The sequence below is a fragment of the Seriola dumerili genome, unplaced genomic scaffold (assembly GCF_002260705.1).
Source record: "Seriola dumerili isolate Sdu_G_001 unplaced genomic scaffold, Sdu_1.0 BDQW01000378.1, whole genome shotgun sequence".
In the NCBI taxonomy this organism is placed as follows: domain Eukaryota; kingdom Metazoa; phylum Chordata; class Actinopteri; order Carangiformes; family Carangidae; genus Seriola; species Seriola dumerili.
In genome coordinates, this window is record NW_019174633.1 from 609,621 (window position 1) to 633,248 (window position 23,628).

The 23,628-nt window shown below is 42.1% G+C and overlaps 1 protein-coding gene across 1 annotated transcript in view; it reads left to right on the forward strand.

Annotated features, from left to right (window-relative positions):
* The window catches only part of LOC111233158 (hippocalcin-like protein 1), a 37,001-nt gene that overhangs the window by 10,143 nt on the left and 3,230 nt on the right, over nt 1-23,628 (forward strand). Inside the window, exons 2-3 of the mRNA XM_022760915.1 lie at nt 19,383-19,551; nt 21,352-21,633. Coding sequence (XP_022616636.1) covers nt 19,456-19,551; nt 21,352-21,633 — 378 coding nt within the window. The 5' untranslated portion in view covers nt 19,383-19,455. The remainder of the gene's footprint in view (nt 1-19,382; nt 19,552-21,351; nt 21,634-23,628) is intronic.

The window sequence follows — 23,628 nt, forward strand, 5'->3', positions numbered from 1 at the left end:
CAGCCTGACTTTTAAAGATGATTTTTCCATTTTGGACTCAAAATGCTTCTCCTATGGCTCGGTGTCATAATTCTCCATTTTAGTGCGGCAGGCTAGTTTTCTGTGATTTACATTAGCAAAGAGAACAGCAGCAGCAGCATCACTCAATCATTACAGACTGAATATCAAATAGAATATTTAATGTTCAAAAGCTAGTTTGTATTTTGCCGTATTTTAGAAATAGGACTGTCATGAGTTATCCGGGATTTACGTGGTTAATTATGACAAAAATATAATTGTAAATGTTGTTCTGCATGTTGTTTTGTATGATGTGCTGTCAGGCAGCAGTTAAATGCAATGCAAATGATACACAATTAAGCTGAAAATATGTGATGCCTACCTGAGTGAAATATCATAATGGAAGATCAGACATTAAATTAATTAATGATGTGCTGGAGGTCTTGTGTTTTGTACACATGTTTTTTTTTTTTTAAGGATCCCCTCTACAATGTAGAAAATGCTAATTATGCAGTGCTAAAATAAGAAAACAGAAAAACAGATTGTCTTATCACCCAGGTGTAGTGAAGAATCACACTTCCGGCAGTTGTAATCCACAGCTAGGGTAAAAATGAGAAACTGGAGGAGCCGCTAAGCAGCAAGGAGGTGATTCTTTGCTCAGTATCAGCAGACATGTGATGTGTGAACTTCACAGCCGAGCCTGCAGGAGATGAGGAGGGAGGAAGCATAGCAGGAACATAGGAGAAAAGGAGTTGTCTGAACGTGTGATCTTTCCATCTGAGCCCAGAGCGAGTGCTGCACGCCAGTACCGAAACAAGTCACGGCAGTGCATTGTGGGATACCTCAACCACGCAGCTCGCGGGCCTCTATGGCTGCAACACGATCACTCGAGAAAGGGAAATTCTCGCTGACTTGTCTCCTTGCCATCCTGACAGAAAGTCGGGAGTGTGCTGGTATTTTTAGATCCTTTTCTTCTCTTTTCGTTACCGGTGCAGGAAGTGTGGAAGTGACACAGCTGTAATATGGCGCGGTGCTATGGCGTACATTTCCAGTCACTCCTCGTAACACCTCACTGAAGCATAGCATTTAGGTTGTTTCCCAAGCTTTCTTCACCTCCCTGCTTATCACACACACTGCATGCCTCTGCTTTATTTGGGAACTCAGGGACCTTTTTACCATATGTTCCAGACACTGACTTAACATTACTCCAGTTCCAACTCTTTAAATACCGTCACAGTGTCTGACATTTCCCTTCAGAAAGCCTCTTTTTGAACCGAAAACCTGCTGCAGATGTGAGAGATGTGTCATCAGCTACGTTAGATCAAATCTTCCCAGGACAGAGAGAAGTCACACGAAATAAGCAAGGCTGAGCGAGAGTTAGATTATGGTTGTGAGAACGCGAAGTGGAGATTAAATCCCCTTTATGTAAGTATATTAGAGAGCAATGTCCTTTGCCTTATACTAATATGATGACTTTTAAGCAAGAGCTCCCAGCCCTGTTTTTCAAAACACCCACACACACACACACACACACTCACACACATACACATACACACCACTTCTGCTACAGAGATACACATCAACGCCCCAATCAGCGTAATCGCCAACTGTAACACACCAAAGGGATTTGTGGATCTTCTCAGGGCAACTTTGTGTTATGTAAAGATAACAAGATTTAACGTACATGGCGCAAAAGAGCAGCACAAGATGAAATAATATTCGTAATTCTTCTGTTGTGTGAGACTGAAGCAGTATGACAAACACACACACACACACACACACACACACACACACACAGTTCACCTACACATACAGTACATGATCTGTAAATACAAACACGGCCAAAAATTGTGGTTAATTTTATAGATTCATTCAATACATCCGTCATATGAGTCACACATTTCGAAGGATGTGTGATCGCCATAGGGTGTGAGGTGGAACGTCAGCCAAGTAAGGAGTAAATGTATGTGTGTGTGTGTGTGTCCTGCACTGGTGGTTTTTCGCAGGGTGATTATAAAATGTCATACGGTACGCCTGCAGGAGAGATGTGATAAGTGGAAAAAAAGGGGGGGGGGGGGTGAAAGAGGGGGTCGGAAAATGAAGTGGAGAGACAGAGGGAGGAAGACAGAAAAGAGAGGCAGAAGGGTCGTAACCTTGTCGTCAGTGTGTGTGCCAGCAAGCAGCTGGAAAAGACTGATGCTCCTGCCTCTCCCATCTGCCTTTCACACCCCGCCCCTCATCAGCTCCACATGATCAGAGCTTTCTCTGTTGTTTTTCTCACCACTGCATCCCTTTCTTCCTCTCTACATCATTTTTTTTTTCCTATTTTACACTTGTTTTTCACCTGGATCTTCCTAATTGCTGCCACTCTCTTGGGTCCTGCTTGTTCTTAAAAAAAAAAAAAAAAACCCTGATAGCTGTCCTGCGTCACTTCATTAAATCCAAAGCTTTGGCAAAGTCCCTGTGAGGCGTAACAGTTACTGTAAAACACTGCAAAATCCAGTTATGCTGACTAAGTTTCTGGGAACAATGTGGAGGAAAGAATGGCGACTGATGAGATATGATTTGGTCTATGTCATGAAATATCCAACCTACGTCACTGCTGTGTCAGCTTAGAGAGAGACACCCAGTTACACCAGCAGTCCCTAAATCTATGACTAATTTTACTTTGGGTAAAGTTGTTTTTTAGTAACAGCTAACTTGTTTCAGACTGATTCAGAGAGATTTACAGAATCAGGTTGAACCATTAAAACTTCTTTTTTCTAATATGCTAAGAAAACATCTGTAATACTGTCGCATCAAAAACAATCTACTATGTAAACAGGAAGTCATGCAAGCAGCATGAGTTGTGACATTCCTTCCAAAAGAGCCAAACTATCTATTAAACTTTAAAATCTATAATATTTAATATGGAGCTACACCTAGCTTAGCACAAATATTGGAAATGGGCTTAGCTTAGTACAAAGGTAGCAAAATAGCACATTTAAGACTCACTAACACGTTGCAGGTCATTACAGTTTGACAGAACCAGGCTTGTCTTTGGAGCCAACCAGCTACCGGCTGTAGCTAGGCTTCATAATTTAGCAGACATGAGTCTTGCCATTTCACTCTCGCCAAGACAGTGAATGAGCATATTTCTGAAAATGACAAATTCTTTCCTTCGGTGCTAAAATATTGTAAATGTAGTTATGACTTTGTTTCACTTGTTTTTCTTACTTATTCATTCAGTTCAATATCACAAATTTAAATTACATTTCATTTTAATAATTAATGTAACATTAACAGTTTACTTATTTATGAAACAACAGTTTGATTTTTTGTCCATATCATCTCTTTTACTCTTCAATCTAAACAGTAAACTAACTAGCTAAGCTAGTTTTGGCAGTTAGCTGCGTAATCTGTTACTGGTTGCAAGTAAGAACTCCTCTGTGCAACCTATTTCAATTTAGTGATGCATAAATCAACACAGTGACACAACAACAGCATTATAACTAAGCTAAGTTTAAATGCAACAAGCAGCTTTTCCTGGATGCTTTTCCGAGGTCCAAATATTAAATGATAAACCAAACTATTTTAAGTTGAACCATGTGAAGTGTCACAGCTCAACAAACTCAACTGATGCCCATGTAACTGTCTGTCTTTTTTTTTTTACTACTTATTTCTCATCATAGAAGAATCCTTGACCTGAATAAGTGAATGACTGCCTCCAGCAACAAAGGAAGGAAGTTGATGCTGGGAGAATAATTACCATTTTCGTCTTAGGAAGTGTGTGTTCCTATAGTGTGTGTTTTTGTGACAGCGTACAGATCTGTGCGTGCGACTCCAGCATGTAGCTGTGAGTGTGTCTTTGGGGCTCTTGCCGCTGTGCCGGTGAAGTGTGCTGCTCTGGGACATGAGCTAAAATACACTCCGGTGCCTCGAAAGCCCTTCACCCTGGAGGCCTCTCAGTAAGGGATGCTGCCATTTTTAGAGCCCTTTGAGAGCTTAAAACACAGCGCTGTAACCCTTTGAGCACTCAGTGCATATGGGACAATTCACTTCCCAGGCAACGTGATACGGTTGGCAGGTTGTAAGAAGAGAGGTTTGATTCAGTGTCCTGTTTAACCTGCCCTTACAATTTCATGTGCACTGGAGCTACAGCTTCAAACTTCAACCTGTCCAAGCTGCTGGCATTCAAGGAATAAGATTTCCCTCCTGATGCATCCAGGTCTGTACTGCCATTAACTTTTTGAATGTCAGTGTTGTTGTTGTTGTTGTTGTTGTTGTTGTTGTGAATGGGTATGAAAGCTAGAACCTCATTAAACCTGAGTGCTAATATGTCAGGTGTTAGAGACTGACTGCTCTCAGCCTCCATTACTCCAGGCAGCGAAACCAGGACACCGTGACCGCACTCACGAGTCCCAGCACAACACGATGCATCTGAACCCACTTTTGGGTAGTTTAGTAACAAGGAGAAAGGCCAGAGGGCTGTGTTCAAGCGCTCCTGTTGCCAGTTTGCGTTGGCAGGGACAGGACGGAAAGATCTAGAGCAACGACACCAGGGGAGCTCAGGCAGCACCAAGCTAGGCCCAGGGCATTTAGCAAAGATCAAGGGCTGCAGAAAAACGACAAACTGACACTGGAGACAGTTTGAGGGGATGGGAGATGGACGGAGGAGGGAGGGGAAAGAAAAAGGAGAGGCTAAATGAGAGGATAGGGAAGACGAGTGTTGTATGTCAGCAGATCGATTGCAGCTAAGGATAGAACTATATCAGGATTCTCCTTCACCTCAGCAGCAGGAATAGCTGCACTTGTGACCCCAGAGGGGACCTATAGACGTATAGATTTGTTTAGAGGTCAGTCTCAGAGACACAATCTCAATTATATGTTCAATGTGAATCTTGGAATATTATTGGAATATTATTATTGACTTTCTTGTGAAAACAGAAACCACTATAAAGGCTGAAATGGAGATTTGTGAGAACTCTCATTAAAGCTTGTGTATAACCTTAACTATTCATGACTAAATGAGCAACAATCAGAGTACAACTTCAGAAAAAAAACATCCTCTCCCAAGTATTACTTATTAAGATGTTCACACACAAAATCTCATCTACTAAGCATCAGAGCTGTGTGAGTTCGGTTTAATCAGATTTGGTTGATAGTGGTCTGGCAACGTACACAAACAACCATTCAACTGTCCTCAGCAGTGGCAGACGGCCCATTTGGAGAAGCAGGACATTTCCCGGTGGCGTGAGGGTGGTTTTGGCCTGCACTGTTAACAGTCAACCAGCGATAATATAAGAAGCAGGAAGGTAAGACCTCTCGCATCACTTCACCTGTGTATGCTGCCTGCTGAAGTGCTTTAGCTGGCAGTGTGAGTCCACACTGTTGCTACCACCAGCCCCGTCTTTCCATGTTGAGTTTGCTTTTGATAATAGCTACCAATTTATAATGTTGTTGGTTTGTTGGTCAGTCACAAACTTTTCTATTTTCTAATCTGGATAACTCCTCCCAGATGAACGTGGAGGCCAAATTTCTACCTAGTCTGGTACCTGTTGAATCAACAAATAGGGTTAGCGGATAAATCAGCAGCCTGACAGTTTGTGAGGGTGGCCTGGGATGGAGTCAAATTCCTGGCCTGAGTTATTGTTTCAGTCCCTGGTCCCCAGACTGTATTGCGTGGCATTGCAAATCTCCAGCTCAGCCCCACCCAGTTCAAACCAGCATGAAAAAAACTCAAATACAGAAATCATGTGAAATCATCAGACCTGCTCTAACATTAGTTTGCAGTTTTCTCCCTAGGACTCCATTCCTCATAGTCAGAAGATTATTGAGAAAAGGTTTCCAAGGTCTCCAAGATACTGATGCTACAATCAGTAGCTTTTAACAGTGTAGGTCCCCTCACTGGTGACTGAGACCACCACTTTAAGTGTAGCTGTAATATACGGCATGTTACTTCACTTGAAAAGGAAAGCTCACTGACAGACAGCAGCATCCTCAATCTGATGAGATATCCGTTGCTGAGCTGTTAGCTAATGAAAATGAGCTAAACAGGCCAAGTTTCATTTCGAACTGAATGGATCAAATGAGTGGTTACGGACAGTAATGCAATCATGTACAGACAATGACTCTGAACTGAATGAACTATTCAAATCAGCAGAGTGATCCATAATTTCCATCACTGCTTCATGTACAGTATGAGCATGCCATATCGCTGGTGAGAGCTGCTCCAATAATCTGCCTATAATCCTCGCTTAATCCACGGGATTACCTTGATAACTGTACTGTATGGCTGCCATACGTTAGCATGGCTGTTAGCATGGAGCTAACTTCGTATTAGGATTCAGATTATGGTTTGGGTTGAATTAAGGAGGGATGTGCTCTTTGTATGGTTGGTTATTGAATGTGACCACTCTTAATTTCGTCAGCCTTACAGCCTGACAGCTATGATTGTGGTAAGTGTTTATTTTAAAATGCAACGATTTTTATATTAGAGCATTAATATCTTTCTTAGCTAACTGATGATGCGTCATATTATCTCAGAAGAGAGAGCCGTGCACATCTTCAATTGTCGTCTAAAAATATCTGTGTGCTCTTGAAGATCTGGAACCTTGCAGACGAACTGTGACTAGCTCAGCTGCTGAGGTCAAGTTGTCTCCGGGAGGAAGACAAACTAACTTGTAGCTGCGTCTCCCCCCGTGGGAGCGAGAGGCTACTGCTGATATAATAGGCTGTACGGGTGGAGGGCCACGATTCGGCCTGTCAGCAGCTGAGCCTCCTGTCTTCTGTTTGCTCAGTGTGCAGCAGACACTATGGATTTTCATATATTATTATACTCAGGCCTTGTGCTAGAATTACACAGTCGCTAAAGGTCATGATGCTGCACGGGGCAGATACTGTGATGGGAGGAGATGGAGGGAGGAAGAGAGAGAGGGATATTAATTATCCATCAGTGTTCCCCATGTTTTGTTTAATCTTTTTTTAACCTGCTCCCTTTCTTTTTTCCTCTTGTTCCTCCAGTATTCTCTCTTAGTCTTTATCATATGGTGCAATCAGCAAATGTCGTAGCTCAACTCCCTTTGATGCACCAACTGTGCAGACACTCAACTCGTTGTCTCCTTGAACCTGGCCCTTCCCACACAAACACATGGTGCGCTACAGTTGGGAAGCTAGCTCGAGCACCCTCCCCTGCTGTTATTGCACTGACAGATGCAGTGCTGACCTGAGCCGTATGTCTGGCAAGCACGAGCCTTTCTCAGAGCAACAGCTCCGAGTGTTCACAGCACCGAAGGAAATGCTTAATTTTCTGTGTTTACAATAACTTACAAAGCTGCTGTGTCTTAGCCAGCGACTGAAATCAACAAAAATATAAGCCAATAATAGCTGTTCTCTTTGTCAATGCTCATCTTGCTGTATCAGTGGGCTCTCTATTCATCTGCATGCATAGCATTGTTGGTGCAAAGAAGAGAACTACTTCTAAAGGCTTACATTGACTATTTTCTGTCCAGCTACCAAAAACGTGTTAAAGGTCCCATATTTACACTTTGAACTTTAATATCCATCAGTAGATATATTTATGTTTCTAAGATCCAAAAACCATCTCTGTGTAGTTTTACATCTCCTCTCTCAGGCTTCTCTCTGGAGCTCTAGTAACAACAGATTGGTGAGCCAATCAGAAGAGAGGAGGCTCATAGCTCTGTCTCCTGATTGGCTGACTGTTCTAAGTGATCCAATAAAAATAAAGCTGAATTAAGGTAAAACACTAAGAGAAACCAAATCCTGCAAGGTTGGATGGTGGGTCCAGGTGGACTGGCTTTGGGGCATGGCTGAGGGCGGTGACTGCTTTGTTGTGACATCACAAAGTTACAGAAGTCCTGACAGCTTGTTTTAAGACTCAGTTTCTGAATACAGGCTGTGTGCATTTCTCTGTGGACTGAGCGCTTTGATACTTTCACAGTATTAATATAGAACCTAGACCTGATCTATAATCAAAAAAGACATGGAAATGTCTCTTTATACAACATGGGACCTTTAAACTTTTGCAGTTGTGAATGCATACTGCTTTTGACTCCAGCACAGCAAAACTAATTTCATTCATGGTGTGCATTTGCTATTGTTTCATGCAAATGTCCAGTATAATTGGGCATTTATATGCAATAATATCTCGTACATGTAGTGAGAGGGAACAGTGTAGCAGATAGAGTACAAGATTGAACTGCTTGATAAGTGTGTGCTGGTTACACAGTGAATTTTGCGATACCGACTGTGAAGATGATCTTCCCAGTGTAAATATTTCATAAGGAAATGCTGCAAGGAGGCTTCCTACAAGTCCCTCTTCTTGAGAAATATTATATAAATGAATACCTTCTCTCTCCTATGTTATCCACTGGTTTATATTAATATACTGCAAGAAAAGAGTAATATGAGTAATAAAGAGAATATGTGTGCATTCATTTTTGTATACCGATATATTTCTGCATGTGTGCATGTTTGATTTTTTTCTGAATAAAATTAAACAGCCTAAGCAGATTTTTTTTTTTTTTTTGGCCTTGGACATGATTTGAAGAAGAAAGTTGTGTGCTTTGGATGATTGGAGAGCAGTGATACAGCTCTTCCAAAGACGTGATTTGAGTCTTAAGATGTCCCTATATTCAGATGCTTCTATGTGGGCAAGAAAAGAAACATGGCTCCTTGTTGAACAGGAACAGGAATGAGGTGTCCAGTGCCAAGAAAGCTATTAACACAAACCATCTTATTCTCCACAGAGGTGTATGTAAGAATAGATTTACGTGCGTGACTTAAGGCTCCTGGAATAGTCCCAGATTTAGTAGCATCGAATTGATTTGTATTTGCTTGCTTAGGATCCAAGTAATGGATATGTGCAGGCATTCACGCTGCTTGGAAGTTTTCAGTCACGTTATCGAGAATATTACCTCTGGATGGAAGACATTATTTCTTGTCTTTGTGACCCAGATGAAAATAGCATTGCCATCAAATGGACGTATTATGAATGAGGCCAGCCTCCTTCTAGATGGAGGTCAGAGTTCCTGAAAGGAGGTCTATGCTGTTGTACTGCAGGGCCTGAAGGAAGTGAGTCCTAGCCCTGATGCACAAGAGACTAACTCGTTGAGCATGTTCGATCTGTGAGCACTCAAAATGATCCAATATTCAATGTGGTCATATGTGGGAAAATAGAAAAGAGTGAATCCTTTTTGCAGTTCTCTGTATTTGATTATAATAATCTCTGAAGTACAGGTGGGAGGAGCATTTTACCCCAACCCGTACAATACAACCCATACAAATACAACAAAGGCCTTCAGCAATACTACTACAACACAGACCAAAGAAGCAGCAGCAGTAACAACAACAGCAGCCAGGTCTATAAAACAAACGCAGTAAAATGCTATTGCACAATAATAGCTCACAATAATGCCACAACATTGCAATACACAGGTCCAAAAGCCCATTGCGCACAAGAACATATCTTAATATGCAAAGGTAGGTAAATCAGTGTGATATCCAAAGTAACTGACAACTGAATATTAAACTGCTCGGCGGCAGCTTACAATACTATGCCTCTATTGTAACTCACAGGTCCAAAAGCTCATTGCGCACAAGAACATATCCAAATACGCACATTTTCCCTAAGGTATATCAGTGTGATGTTAAAAGTAATTGACCAATGAATATTAAACTGCTCGGCGGCAGTTTAAAACAAATAACTTACCTTGAGCTGCAAGTGTCAGGTGCTCCAGGAATGATCCAAATGTGACCTCGCGCTCAGGTGTTGTGGAAATGAAGTCTGTCATAAGGGCGCGGATGTCCAATTAGTTCAAAATGTCAGTGTGGACATGCATCAGGGAGAGGTGAGTTTCTTCTGGGTCATGGTGTAGCCATGTTTCAACGCGATGCCAGGTGGAGAAGGTCCGCTCGGATCAGGCCACAGAGATGAGCAGGCACAGGCATAACTATGAGTTTTTCAGCTTCTGTAAAAAGAGCTCTTGTTTGTGGATGGAGCTTGGATAGACATGCGGCTTCAACTTGAACTGTGATACGAGACTCTCCGGTGACATCGCCCGGCATTTTGAGCTGGAGATCCGGACGGCCCTGGGTCCAGCTCCTCGGGAAGGTGAAGAGGCACCAAATCAACCGGTTTCCCTCTGCTGCATCTTCAAGCAAACAAAACACACAAACCGCCACGTGATGAAGTCACTTCCATTTAGCTAACCAAGTTGTTGTAAATGCTGAAAATGTCTTTCCCAAAACGCCTGGCCGGAAAATTGAAGTTGGGTGGCTGGAGAGGCTCCTCCAGTGACGCCAGGTCAGTGCTAGCTTGACACCTGTTAGCGGCGGGCTCCTCAATGATGGCGGTGCTAACGGTGATACTCCCGGGTGCCGTGGCAGTCTCCGTCTCCGGAGGAAAAATTACAACCAAACGACAACGATGTGCCGATGTAGCTGCTCTCCTGGGAAGCCTGGACTTCACCTGTGCTCCCTTTAGCCGATGGTTTGCCGAAAGAAATCTGTAATACGTTTTTCCACCGCTGTGATTTTATCCTTCGATTAGCTATCGACGCTACGGAAGTAAACATTGAACACGACCCGCCCTACACTGCCTCTGATTGGCTAATGATCGTTGCGTTCGCCGGTTTCATTGGTTAGGTTTAGGCACAAGGGGAGTGATAATGGTTAGGGTCAAGGTAAGAGGTAATTTTGAGGAAGAGTAGAACTGGTCTTGTTAACACTGTAAAAAAGATTATGCTCTCACCACATTTATTTTCCCATTAGTAGTTATCTCACCAAAGACTGATTTACCCCAACTCTCCCGTCTGTCTGTCTGTCTGTCTGTCTGTCTGTCTGTCTGTCTGTCTGTCTGTCTGTCTGTCTGTCTGTCTCTTTGTTTTTCTGTCTGTCTCTCATCCTCCCTCTGAAGTGGATACTACATAAGCCTTTTAAACATTCTGCACTTATGTGACCTTACTGTGTTACTTCATCACATCCTCCTTTTTCCTCCTCTCTCCTAAATCATCAGCGGCTGTACGCTTTATACATTAGTCATATAAATGAAAATAGGAAGATTTTTGCATCGCACTACGCTGGTGCTATAAGGTGTGTGTGCATCCATGTGTGAATACGCTCCCTCTTTGACAAAGAGTTATTATCGGAATTTGGACATGCTCTGAAAACTCTGTGAGTGCAGCAGGCTGGGAGAGAGAGAGAGAGAGAGAGAGAGAGAGAGCGCTCCACACTGAGGACCAGGCCTCATTCTTATTTTTAACCACTCCATTAACGTCTTTTCCTTCAGCAACTCCTCACTGTCTATTTTTTTCTCACTGTCTCTGAAGATGGAAACACGTGAATTTTGAGACTTGAATTGATTTGCATTGATCAGCAGCCTCTCGCAGACTAACAGTGGCAGTAAGGGCACAAAGTGGAGCAAGTGGGGTAGAAAGGTGGAAGACCAGGGTTGATGGGAAAAGGACCACAGCTTTACAGAGCATTTTAGCAGCTGATTATTTCGGTTTTTCAACCTGTATCTTTACTGTTTTGGTTGACTCTCATCAGCATTGTTTTTTATGACAAAGCAAGTAAATGTTTCCAGCAAAAGGCTCTGATAGACCTACAGTACACTGCCTGCCCAGCAACAAGAGACAGAAAAAGTTAGCAACTAGCTGGTGATCATAGTGTAGCAGCATTTAGCATTTGGCAGCTTAAGATCCAGATATTTTTTTCAGGTGTTGGTGGAGAACAAAATAGAGCTAAAACCATGTAGAACCCAACTCCACAATGTTTATATAAGAAAAGAAAAACTATTTATCGAATGGAAGAAACCATTTTTTGGTGATAAGATCTGCTTTGTGTTCAAATGAGAGGCCATAGTCAAAGTCCACTCCAAGATGGAGCAGAGCTTTGAGGCCTGTGATGATTATGTCAGATTTGTCACAGCTTCGTTTGAGAAAGTTGGCTTTAGAGCTCAAACAAGTAGTCAATTAATTGTTTAGTTGATCAACAATAATTGACTGGGACTGTGGCGGTGAAGAAACTTCCCCTGCGATGATTCAGGATGACTCAACAGCGCCGCGTGCCGTGCAATATCTGTCAGGACGGCGTTCCCGAGACTCAGCTGCAGAGAGCAGGAGGCTTCAGCGCCTGATCATCTAATCCTTGTTTTTTACCTGTTTCCTACATATGTCCACTCTGTTAGTTGTTAGTGTGTTCTTGTTGCTAAATCTTAAAATTGAAAAGTGCTTTCACGTCGCATTTCACTTGTCTATAGTGATATTACAGTATTGCGGTTATTGCGACAGCCATAGTTGACTCATTGTGTTCACTGTTGACTTTTTATTGCCCTTATGATTAATTGATTAATCAAGAATCATCGGCAGATTAATGGATTATGAAATAATTGCTTTAGTTGGCTTGCATCCATGATTTAATTGTATTGATCCAGTGGGCCAGGATGGAGGAGACCATGACAGTGGATGATATTACTGATGATGAACAGGACAGGACCAAACAATAAGCTCGAAAAAGATCGCTGGTCTCCAGGCAACACTCAGCTTGACAGTATCAGAGCTATCTGCTGGTCCCTGAATGCACATGCACAGAAAGTTTTTCAGAAACATCACGTCTCAGAACTTAAGTACCACATTTACCACATCACCATGTTGTAACATCACACAATACACATCACACAGCATCTGCAACATGAGCACTTAAAGCCATCACCGTCATAAGTGACAAGGAAGAGGAAGAAATAAGAACTGCACATTGTAAATGAGTACAGTCTGAGAGAGAGAGAGAGAAGCAGACAATGCAGGGCTATCACTTCTCTCCAGCGTGCAACAGAGAAGAGATAGGTCATCAGAATGGGAGTTCCAGGAGAAGAAAAGTGAATTTCTGGGCAGAAATTATGGGAAATTGCAAGGAAGATAAAAACATGAAGAGCAGGGGAGGAGGGGGGAGAAAGAAAAGAAATATGGATGAACGGTATAAGCCGCCTGGCGTCTCAGGTGGCCTCTCAAATTGCTGCACTTTGAGAAGACACAACGGGAGACTGAAAGCACTCGAGTGAAGAAGAAAAAAAAATCAATGATGCCTGTCAGTTTTTTTGATCTGCCATTTTTTTTTCACATGGCACCAGCTCCGTGTGCTTTATTCTAGTGCCACATACCACTTCAACACCCCCCCTCCCTCCACCGTGGTCTATCTTCCCTTCTCTCCAGGCCTCTCTCTTTCCTTTTTTCTCCATCTCTCCATCCCTCCTCCTCCCTAATGACCGAGCTGCTGGCAGGCAATATGAAGGCGGAATTTTCTCGTCTTATAAGCACATTAAACAGACGAGAGGAAAAAGTCTGTTAAACTGGACGTTGGAATTATCTCTTCTCTTCTAACGCTCTCTCACTTCCTCCTGCCTCGTTTCCCGTTTCCTTCCCTCCATCTCAATCTGTCCTCCACCGCTTTCTGTCTCCTTCACTTTATTACAGGTAAAGTTGGGCTGATGAGCTTTAACAGGCCCTTTATTAAAAACCTGATATTGGCCAGCAAGTGTCATCGGCCTCTTTGATGATGGCGGTACCTCCCTGACCACAGCAAGTCAATATGCTTTTAATATTTTTTTCATTTCACATGGCTGCAGGGAGAAGTCATTCCAGCCTGGTGTGAGAGGCTTTTACTCAACAGTCTGTAAAATCTGCAGTGAAACCAGCTTCAATCCTCCTTAAGGAGAAGCTAAAGCAACTCCAGGAATTAAATTACTTTTAGTGTCCACTGATGTGCTGTAAGGTGCTTCTGAAGGGTTTCTGGGCAATAAAATGGCCTCATAAAAAAATCCAATTCTAATGTTGGCACAGAATATCAACTACTGGCAGCCTGAATGAAAAAATCACAATCAGGCTTCAAGGGTTTTATCTTAAAGTTTGCACCATGTAGATTCTTAGCTCTTACTTACTATCATTACATCCAGACCTAGACATCTGTTTACTGAGAGATAAAGTCTGGCTACTTCAAGTTTAACAAAACACACTCACTCACTTGCTTTGTGCATATTTCTTGTGTTGATTTTACTATGGCTGTATTTTAGTGTTTTTTTTTAATCCATTTTTTTATTCATTATGATGTTTCCACTTCTCTGTGACCAGCTTTTATTTTGAAAAGAGCTGTATCAACATCGTTAAAGGCACAATATGTAAATAAGACAATTTTTAAAGTTCCTCTTCGGACATGTTCTTAAACTATGCAAAAAGTCTCTGGGCCTGGAAGCACATCTACTCTTAATTCCTCATCAAGAAATCTGGATCGGGCCTTGTGCCCCGCCCACCGCCGCTGCTTGCGCTTGGTTGACAGGTGAAAGAGCAAAGAGTATCAAGATGGTTAGAGCGGTCAGTCAGACCCAGACTCAGATGAAGAGTCTGTTGTGACCAAAATCAGCGACTAGAAGATGTATCACAAAGATTAGCATAGTCATTTGTTTATTTTGTTAGCTTGTAACTGGTATTTGCTGACACAGTGTTTGTGGCTGTGCTAATGCAAACTCTCGCTCTCTGTACTGGCAAGGTTTCAGGTTCATGTTTGCCCCACCCCTCTGCAAGTCTCTGCAGGTTGATGGGATTGGTTCCTCATGTTATTTGACGTATGAAACCCTGGCTGTCTGGATCTGTTTTCACTGCAGTTCCAAGGTGGAAATACAGAGTCACGGTGTTGACTGATTATTTTGCTCATGATATGTTGCTATATGTATATGGTAAATCCACCATATAGACATGTTAACAAGATAAAAAAAAACATCTTTAAGTTGCCAGAAGACCAACTCTCTCCTCTTTTGGTCGACCTGCAACAAGCTAACAGCACAGTATGTCCATTTAATGCACTGAGATGAAATTGATATCAACCCACAATCAATCACACAATCCACTAAGAGCAACAAAGTGTTATTTCAATTAGAAAACTGTATTGTTATTAATGAATTTCAAATCGCAACCCCTAACACTACTCACTACTAAGTAAAACATTAAAGCCCAACACTGCCCCCTGGCATCATCTCTCTTTGGATCAAGGACATTCAGGCACAACTTTGAAACAGGACCTGGGTTTTTGAAAGACTGTTGGTGATTCATCTCTCAGAAAAATGCTCTCTTACAGTCGTTCTATGGCTCAAATGGGATGATAATACATAAGAGGCACAAACTGGGGCTAGTAGATACTCAGAAAGATATTCTCTAGGCCTCGCCCTCCCGAAAGACTTTCAACCACCTAATAACATAATTTTCTGCTGGAAGCACCTCTCGTCCTTGGATCTGATTTTCTCTCACCTTAGCTCCCGCTCCTCTCTGTGGTGTTACATCATTTGTCTGCATGTCTTTGTCTCTCTCCTCTCTGTCTTTCTCTCCTCCTCTGCTCCTCTGTGCAAGGATCATCAGCCCAGAGGTTGGTGACCCGCTTAGTAGCTCTGGAACAGATGTTCATGGGGCAGAGCCTGTGAATGTGTGTGTGTGTGTGTGTGTGTGTGTGTGTGTGTGTGTGTGTGTGCGCGCACATCGACTTACGATGGGGCTGGACAACAACAACTAACAAGCACTGGGCACTTAGACTGTGGAGATGGATTAGTGTTTTATGGCTCAGGAGGATGGAGGGATGAACGATAAAGGGATAGTTTGAAGGGATTGGAAGCAGGGTTTGGGTTTTTGGGGGCCGCAAGGGATTAAAACAACTGTGGCTGGTGAGAACAGTAGCATTTTTACGATGCTGTGATTCTCAGACCAACAGGGAGGCATGCAGTGAGCTTTCACAGGTCAAAGCTGGGTCGAAGGAAGAAAAAGAAAAAACATAGGGAGAAGGGGGGGGGGGGGGGGGGGGGGGGGGGGGGGGGGGGGAGTGGTGACTACAGTGAAAAGATGAATAGGATTTTGTTGAATGTCTGTAGAGACCACTGGCAGCCTGTCTGTCACTTTCTGTCAGTTGGTCTCTAAGGGCTTTGTTGAACCTGTAGAGAGGATACAACGTCTCCTCTGGCAGCCATGTTGGATTTCTGTAGCCCATGGCAGCCAGCTGTGAAAACACTGAACAGACATGGATATAACAGCTATTTTCATTGTATGTTCTGGTCAATTCTGCATCTAGTTTGTAAAACTAACTAGCAAGACATTTCATGTTGTTATGTAGCTGTATACTGAGGTTGCAGTAGCATTGGCTGTTGGTTCATGTTACCCTTTCTTTTCAAACTACATTTCCTCAACACCTGAACTACCGTATTCATCTGCACAAGCGCACTTACACTTAGCTGTCTTGACTCAAACAGCTGATCTGCGGAGTAATACAGTGCATGCCTTAAGTGCGCTTGTGCGTAGTAATACGGTAGTTCATCGACTGAGAAAATGTAGAAAGACGCCTGAGAACTTGTACTGTCATAATCTGGATTGGAAAAGAAATTCATTCTTGACATTGGAAATGTAGCTTTCAACCACATCACATGGTTATCATCAGTGGATGGCATTTGGTCAGTTGTCATGTAGCTCAATCTGTTGACATATAAACTAGCTAGTACTTTTTTGTGTCAATTACATAATATGACCTCAGAGAAAACATTCAGCCTATTTGATAGAGATTGTTTTTGTATTTAACAACTGAAAAAGGCGGCTAACAAGTAAAATCAGCGATGATGCGTTAGGTGTCACTGCAATAGTTTAGTGATGTTTTTTATATGTGGTCCCACCCCATGGGATTCATTTTCACTTCCTCTGCATTATTTTCTGCCTTTTAGGATAAAACGTCGTCTTCCAGCAGTAATTCAAAGCACATTTAACTAATAAGGCACAGTGTCTAGAAATGTTTCTCAGTCTGATTGCTTTAATGTGCTCTTATAATCATACATGTGTCAGTAGTCCCATTCATACAGTGTACTTTGTTTGTGGTTGAAATACTTTTCTTTTTATTAATTTACTTTGTTCACTTTTGCTTCAAGCCAATTAAGGTGAAGGCTGCTCTGTTCTCTGTGTCTGTGTGTCATCAGGAAGCATTAGCTGCTGTAATTAAAGCATCTTTATCTCTCCAATTAAATCTCGTCTCCTCTTCCATGTTCTTCTTAGACCCCCCCCCCCCCCCCCCCCCCCCCCCCCCCCCCCCCCCCCCCACAACCCACACACTGACACACATGGAGCGGTACAGCCTGTTTGTTTTGCGGCTGTGTTCTCCACCTGACAATTGGACAGCGTTGGCGGCTATTATTAATTTCTGCAGGTACTGAAAAGTGTGTGCATGAGCGCGTGTATGATGGGATCTGAGGCGCAGCGGTGCACTCAGTCCATTCTCAGCCTGCTCAACTGAAACACACAAATTACTTCTTTATAGTGAGACCTAGTGATTTTACATATATGTGGCTTTCAGCACAGCAGACGCCGCTCAATTACTGTCTGTCTTTGTCTTTAGATTGTGTATATGGCTTAAGACCCACTAAGCTGGATGGCTTAGAGGTATTTGAATTGAAAAAATAGAGAAACAACTGATGGCTATATTAAGAGGAAGCCTTATGACTAATATGTTTAATTTTCAAAATGTCACAAAAAAGCACACATCTGTCATAAAATTATTACAGTAAATGCAATGGGACGTGTACTGTTAGTTTAACAGGACGGAAATGTAATGATAGGAAATTACATTTTATTGTGTTTTGGGGGAAATTTTAGACTTTGAATGGTGGAAATGCAGTCTAGCAAATTATACCTTGGATACAAGCTGTTTTTTTTCCAGGTGGCAAAGGGCCATTGTATTGTTTCCTAATCCTCGGTGTGTGCAGCATTCACCAGTCCCCAAACAGAAAGGAGAAAATCATAATTGATGGCTACACTTCTCCCTTCAGTAGCTTGGGAATAGGCTGCAAGCATTACTGTCAGTGTACAAGCATTCGCTCTAATGACTTCAGGATGAGGAGCTTAATTTTATTAGCTGAGTAAAGAGACCACTGGGCGTATGGGTTTTGACCGTGTGTGTACGTGAAGCTCTCACCAGGCAGCGATAAACACCTGCGACACCCACGCCGTCCACCTCATATGCATCACACACACACACTTTGACTTCAAGTTAATATAAACACAAACCCGCCTGTGCTTGTTCTCACTTTCCCTCAAAGACACACACATACACACACACACACACACACACACACTTTCACACACAAAGTTGTTGGCGTAATTACCCAGCATGACTGAGAAGAGATTGGAGGTCAGGAGGGTCAGACAAGTCTCGCCGGTGGTGTTCGAGCCGCAGTGATACAGTAATTTAAATCACCATTCACAGACACCAGAAGTAAACACTTTGATGGTTGTACACAGGATAATTAGCCGTCTAGTACAAGGTAGCAAAGTTAACAAGCACAAATTCCTCTTTTTTACTCACAGCTGGTGCAGTACATATTAACAGTGTCATATCAGCATATATTAGTAATAGTGTACAGCAGTATGAATTGTATGAATTGTTTGGATGGGCTAACTCTTTCCCTCTGTTCCCAGTCTTTATGCTAAGCTAAGCTAACAGGGTGCTGGCTGTAGCCTCGTATTCATCATCCACAGAGTGGTATCGATCTTCTCATTTAATTCTCTGCCAGAAAGTAAATAAAGCAACTTTCCCTTTAAAAATATCCTCTTATATTACAATTTAATAATTTAATTAATTAAAAATAGATTAATGACATCACTATTGATGGGTAAATTAATGGAATTTCAAGTTTTAAAAAAAAGTGGTTTCCTAGTAACTGTTTCAGTACATAGTTGCATCACTGAAATCGTGTTTCGTCAGGCAGTTTGAGCCGAGATGAAGATTAGGAGATCTGGACACACACACACACACTCATGCCACACTGCTGATTTGACACACAAACACACAGCTGGCCAGATAAACCCCATGAATGTGATCAGTGGGCTAGCGTTTGACGTAACAGGGGTGCATTCGAGATTATTTAATGTTTTGCAAATGTAACGCAGCAGTTTAGAAATGCGCTGAGTTGCATAACATCTCGTGTCAAGGGGACTGGGCCACAATGCTGTGACAGGGCTCACTTTGATTTCATTAAAAAAGAGGCAGAAAGTCATTGAGTGAGCGGACAAAGTCATGCCGTCAATTTGTCCATTTCTTGTATGGAATAGTTTTATGTTACTTTTCCATTGTTTACTTGATGATTTAACTCACACAAACTCAGTTCTGTCTATAGATAGAACTGTAGCTGAGAGTCACCTGTGCCTATTCTTGATATTTCCTACTGTCTAATTCCTCATATCTGTTGCTGTGTGGCTCCAGTGACGTGCTGGTGTTTGCTGACCAACCTGTTTTCTGTTCCAGAGTTCCTCCTCCTCCTCCCCCTCTTTCTGCTTAATTGTTGCTGACCTCCTGTTTTCGTTATCTCTGACTGACAGGTGTGAAAAGCGGCCTGGCTAGAGCTATAGCTGCTGTTGTTGTCAAGGAAACTGAGAGCCCTGTCCCGTTACCATGGGGAAACAGAACAGCAAGCTGCGGCCTGAGATGCTGCAGGACCTACGAGAGAATACCGAGTTCTCCGACCATGAGCTGCAGGAGTGGTACAAGGTACGTAAACACACACTCTTTGGGTGGCACCAAAATGTAGAAATGGTTCTACTACTGCTGCTACAAAATAAAATAAAAAACTAGTTAATTATTTCTATTTGATGCTACACTAGTCATGGGCCGTAAAAACAAAACAATGAGCTAAAACAGGCTAACAAGCTCCTTGGAGCTGAGGGCACACAGTTGGGTGATAGTTGGGTTTGTCACTAGGACATGGACATTTAATCCATTGTTTGTATAAAAATATTGATTATTGACACTTTCTGAAATTTCAACACCTCTATTACATCAGACCTCTGAAAACACAATTAGTTATTAATGTCTGACTCAGCTCTGGTTTGAATACTTCTGTCATTGTGTCAGTGTGTATCAATCAGTTCTATTAGGTAACGGTGATCGTTCACAGGCCAAGAAACTAAAGTTACTGAGATTTTTAGTGGATAATGTCTGTGTTTAAAGTCAAATGTGTACTACTGTTGTTACAGATTTACACCTGTCAGAATTAATTTAACACTTCAGTCATGGGTGAGCTACAAAAATCTTTTGTCAACACTTTTGTCAACACAGATCAACACTTAGTAACAACTGAAAACTCCGTCATAGCATAATGCAAGTACATAACAACATTGTAAGCTGTGATAAATCATGTACAACTGTTCGAGAAATAAGCATAGCACAGTGACCCTAGATAAAAATAAATCTGTCAGAGCCGTCCTTCCTCAGTAAAGTCACGTTTTATCAGTAATTAGTGATAGCGACAGCTGCCTTCAATATGACATTTGTCTCCGTTCAAGGCAGAGCACCACCCAGTCTGTTAATCCACTGCGGGGGACCGGATTAGATCTTGGCGTGATGAAGTGCCACAGTGGACTAACCGAATGAATTATCTCATCTTGTTTTCGTGGGTGTGTGTTTGTGTAATAGCTATATGGCTTTATGCATGGATTAGACCTACGGAACAGCTGTGCGAGCTGTCCTGAATAAGAGCTGTACATGTTTATACCATCACCTGCCTGAACTGTGACTTAAGCCCCCTTGACCCTGGGTCCCCTCACACTGACAGTGGTCACGATGGTGTTTGTTCTCAGTGGATTAACAGCTCCTGGATCCTGGAGATGTATGGTATGCTCCACATGGATGTTAAGGTGCCCGAGGTCTTTGAGAATAAATCCAGCTTGTCTTTTTTTGGGATTTATTGGCAATAAGTCTGAGCTTCGAGTCAGAAAGCCGCACTAAAAGTAGTGAAATGTCAAAAACACTGAGAATTAATTTTCTATTAGAGCCATGTTGCCTCTCCACTTTCACCCATGAGAATATTTAAAATGATGATCAAAAAGTAATTCCAGTCTTCAAATCAGGACAATGACTTTGTCACCTCGCTGCCTCTATCTTAACGGTCTTTGTAAAAAAAAAAAAAAAGTGGTACATTTCTGCCGAACAAAGACCATGACTGACATGACTTTTACCTCCCTTTTCTTCTCAGGCACAATGCTGCTTTATCAAATGTGTCTCCTTCAAAAGAAGATAGAACTGCTTTCAACTATCCAAGACTAAGCTCCTTTTGAAAAAGCACTGCTTCCGTCTGTTCAGAATGGAGCATTACATGAATGAAACATTTACTGGTCAAAGTTTTGTTACAGAAATTTGAGTCCTGATTGAAAATGCTTTATCTGTCAGTTATAATAGGAGTGTCTGCTGATGTAAAAATTGTCTTGTATTGTCCCGGAGACTGAAAGAGAGCATTAAAGGAATTACTGTCACCCTTGTCTTGCCTCATATCATCTCTTCTCTTTTCCTCAGGGTTTCTTGAAGGATTGCCCCAGTGGAACCCTGAATGTGGAAGAGTTCAAGAAGATTTACGCCAATTTCTTTCCCTATGGTGATGCCTCCAAGTTCGCCGAGCACGTCTTCCGAACCTTTGACACCAACGGTGACGGGACGATAGACTTCCGGGAGTTCATCATCGCTTTGAGCGTGACGTCACGGGGCAAGCTGGAGCAGAAGCTGAAATGGGCCTTCAGCATGTACGACCTGGATGGAAATGGGTACATCAGCCGCGAGGAGATGCTGGAGATTGTACAGGTGAGCAAGGGACACTGGGTTATGTTGTGTGGTTGGGGGCAAAGGATGAGTCATTTGGACTATAAACAGGATGTAGGGTATTTTTAAATATTTTTTAAAAGACTGTGCTTCTGTTCGGCTCAGAGACAATGTGTGGACCGAACTTTCTGACAGTCCACCCAAGAGTATGTAACAGAAAAAATTCACTCAAAACCATAAATATTAGATTCATAGTGGGGCTAGAGGAAAAATCATTGGATCCACAAAGTCATCAGGATGCCTCCTCTTGGGACAATAAATGTCTGAACAAAATGTCATAGAAATTCATTCAATAGTTGTTGAGATATTTTAGTTTGAACCAACTGACTGTCCACACTGCTGTCGTGGTTAAAAATGGTCAAAATGGAAGAAAGAAGAGGATGAAATGTCTGTAGTATGTGTCAAGCATAAAAAAAAACTAGATCCCAAATTTCCCATAATTCAACCAGTTACATGTTTGTGCAAAGTTTGGAATATAGACTTCCCGTTACAGATATTTAGTTTCCATTCATAGCTGTGATAACCTCTTTGACATCATCTGGGTTATTTTCTTTGGGGACATTGGGGGCCTCCTTCAGAGCCACAGAGGGATGTTTCCATATGCTGAGTCATACTCAGAACTTAAGTTGACCTTTATGTGTTGAGTTCATCTTTAAAGACAGATTTGATTTCCTGAAAGATAAAAGGCACAAACCACAAACAAGAGGATCCCAAATATTAGTCGCATAGGGGTTTTGAGCACAACTGGAAATACCAAAATAATGGTATGAGTCTCTTAGTCACCAAACCTAAGTTTTCATAAGAAGATTTGTTGCAGTTTAAAGTACAGAGCAGGCCTCACCAGGAGATTAAATGTTTAATGTTAATATGTTTTTTTTTAACTTCAGCATTTACATTATACATTCAAAATACCCAGAAGCCCACTAATGTACATTTTATTTGAACTAGCCACTCATATATCTTCTGCATGGACAGAAATAGACAGTTCTTACTTCAATTATGCAAGTTAATACATTCGTTCCAGTATGTATGGGGAGGCTCGAGTACCAACATGCAAAGACACTAATCGGCATATTTAATGTGCTGATTGCAATATTGGCACAGGCAACAGTTTCTATGAAGACTGTTAAGCACACTGTTACATTTGTGCAGCATGTAATCCTTTCATTGTTGAAGAGAAGAAGTCGAGAGACTCATATACTGAGATATTGGACTGAGGATCTCGCTGTGTGCTCTCTCTGGGCTTGTTTTTATATCCTGGTGGGGGACTGTAGCCTGAATACACGCCAATCCTATGGGGACATGTGTCACTGTGGGGACAAAAACTGAAGTCCCCCCGGGTAGAGACTGCTTGAGGGTTAAGACGAGGGTTAAGGTGAGGGATGGGCATTCAGTTGTGATGGTTGAGGTTTGGGTAAGGTTTAGTGGAATGCATGATGTCGATGGGTGGACCCCATGGGGATAGTGAAACAAGTTTGTCTGTGTGTGTGTGTGTGTGTGTGTGTGTGTGTGTGCGCGCGCGCACTTCTGGGTTCTCATGGATTAGTGAGTTAAATTTAACCAGAGTTTATCCCTGAGTGTGCAGAATACTGGGATTATCCTCAAGCTCATTGAGGTTACGCACCGCTGGATGAGAGAGGAGGGGCCCATTGTGTCATTGTACACTGAGAGAGACAGAGAGATTGTCGTAATAGGGGAAGTCAAATTTGTTCTAGACCACATTATCGGACAGGTGAACATATCCTAACCCCTTCATGCCCTAATCAGAGGACGTCCAACAACATGTCAATTCTTATCTTATTTGTAGATCTTTAAAAAGGTTTTTGACTTAAAATCTAGCAGATCGACTTGTTCCTTTTGTTTCAAAATGGTGATGGGAGGAAATGAAGTTAAAATAAAATCGTTCTGCTAAATGAAAAGAGAATTTTTGCCCCAAAAAACAGATACACACATATAAATGAATCAGAAAATCACGGG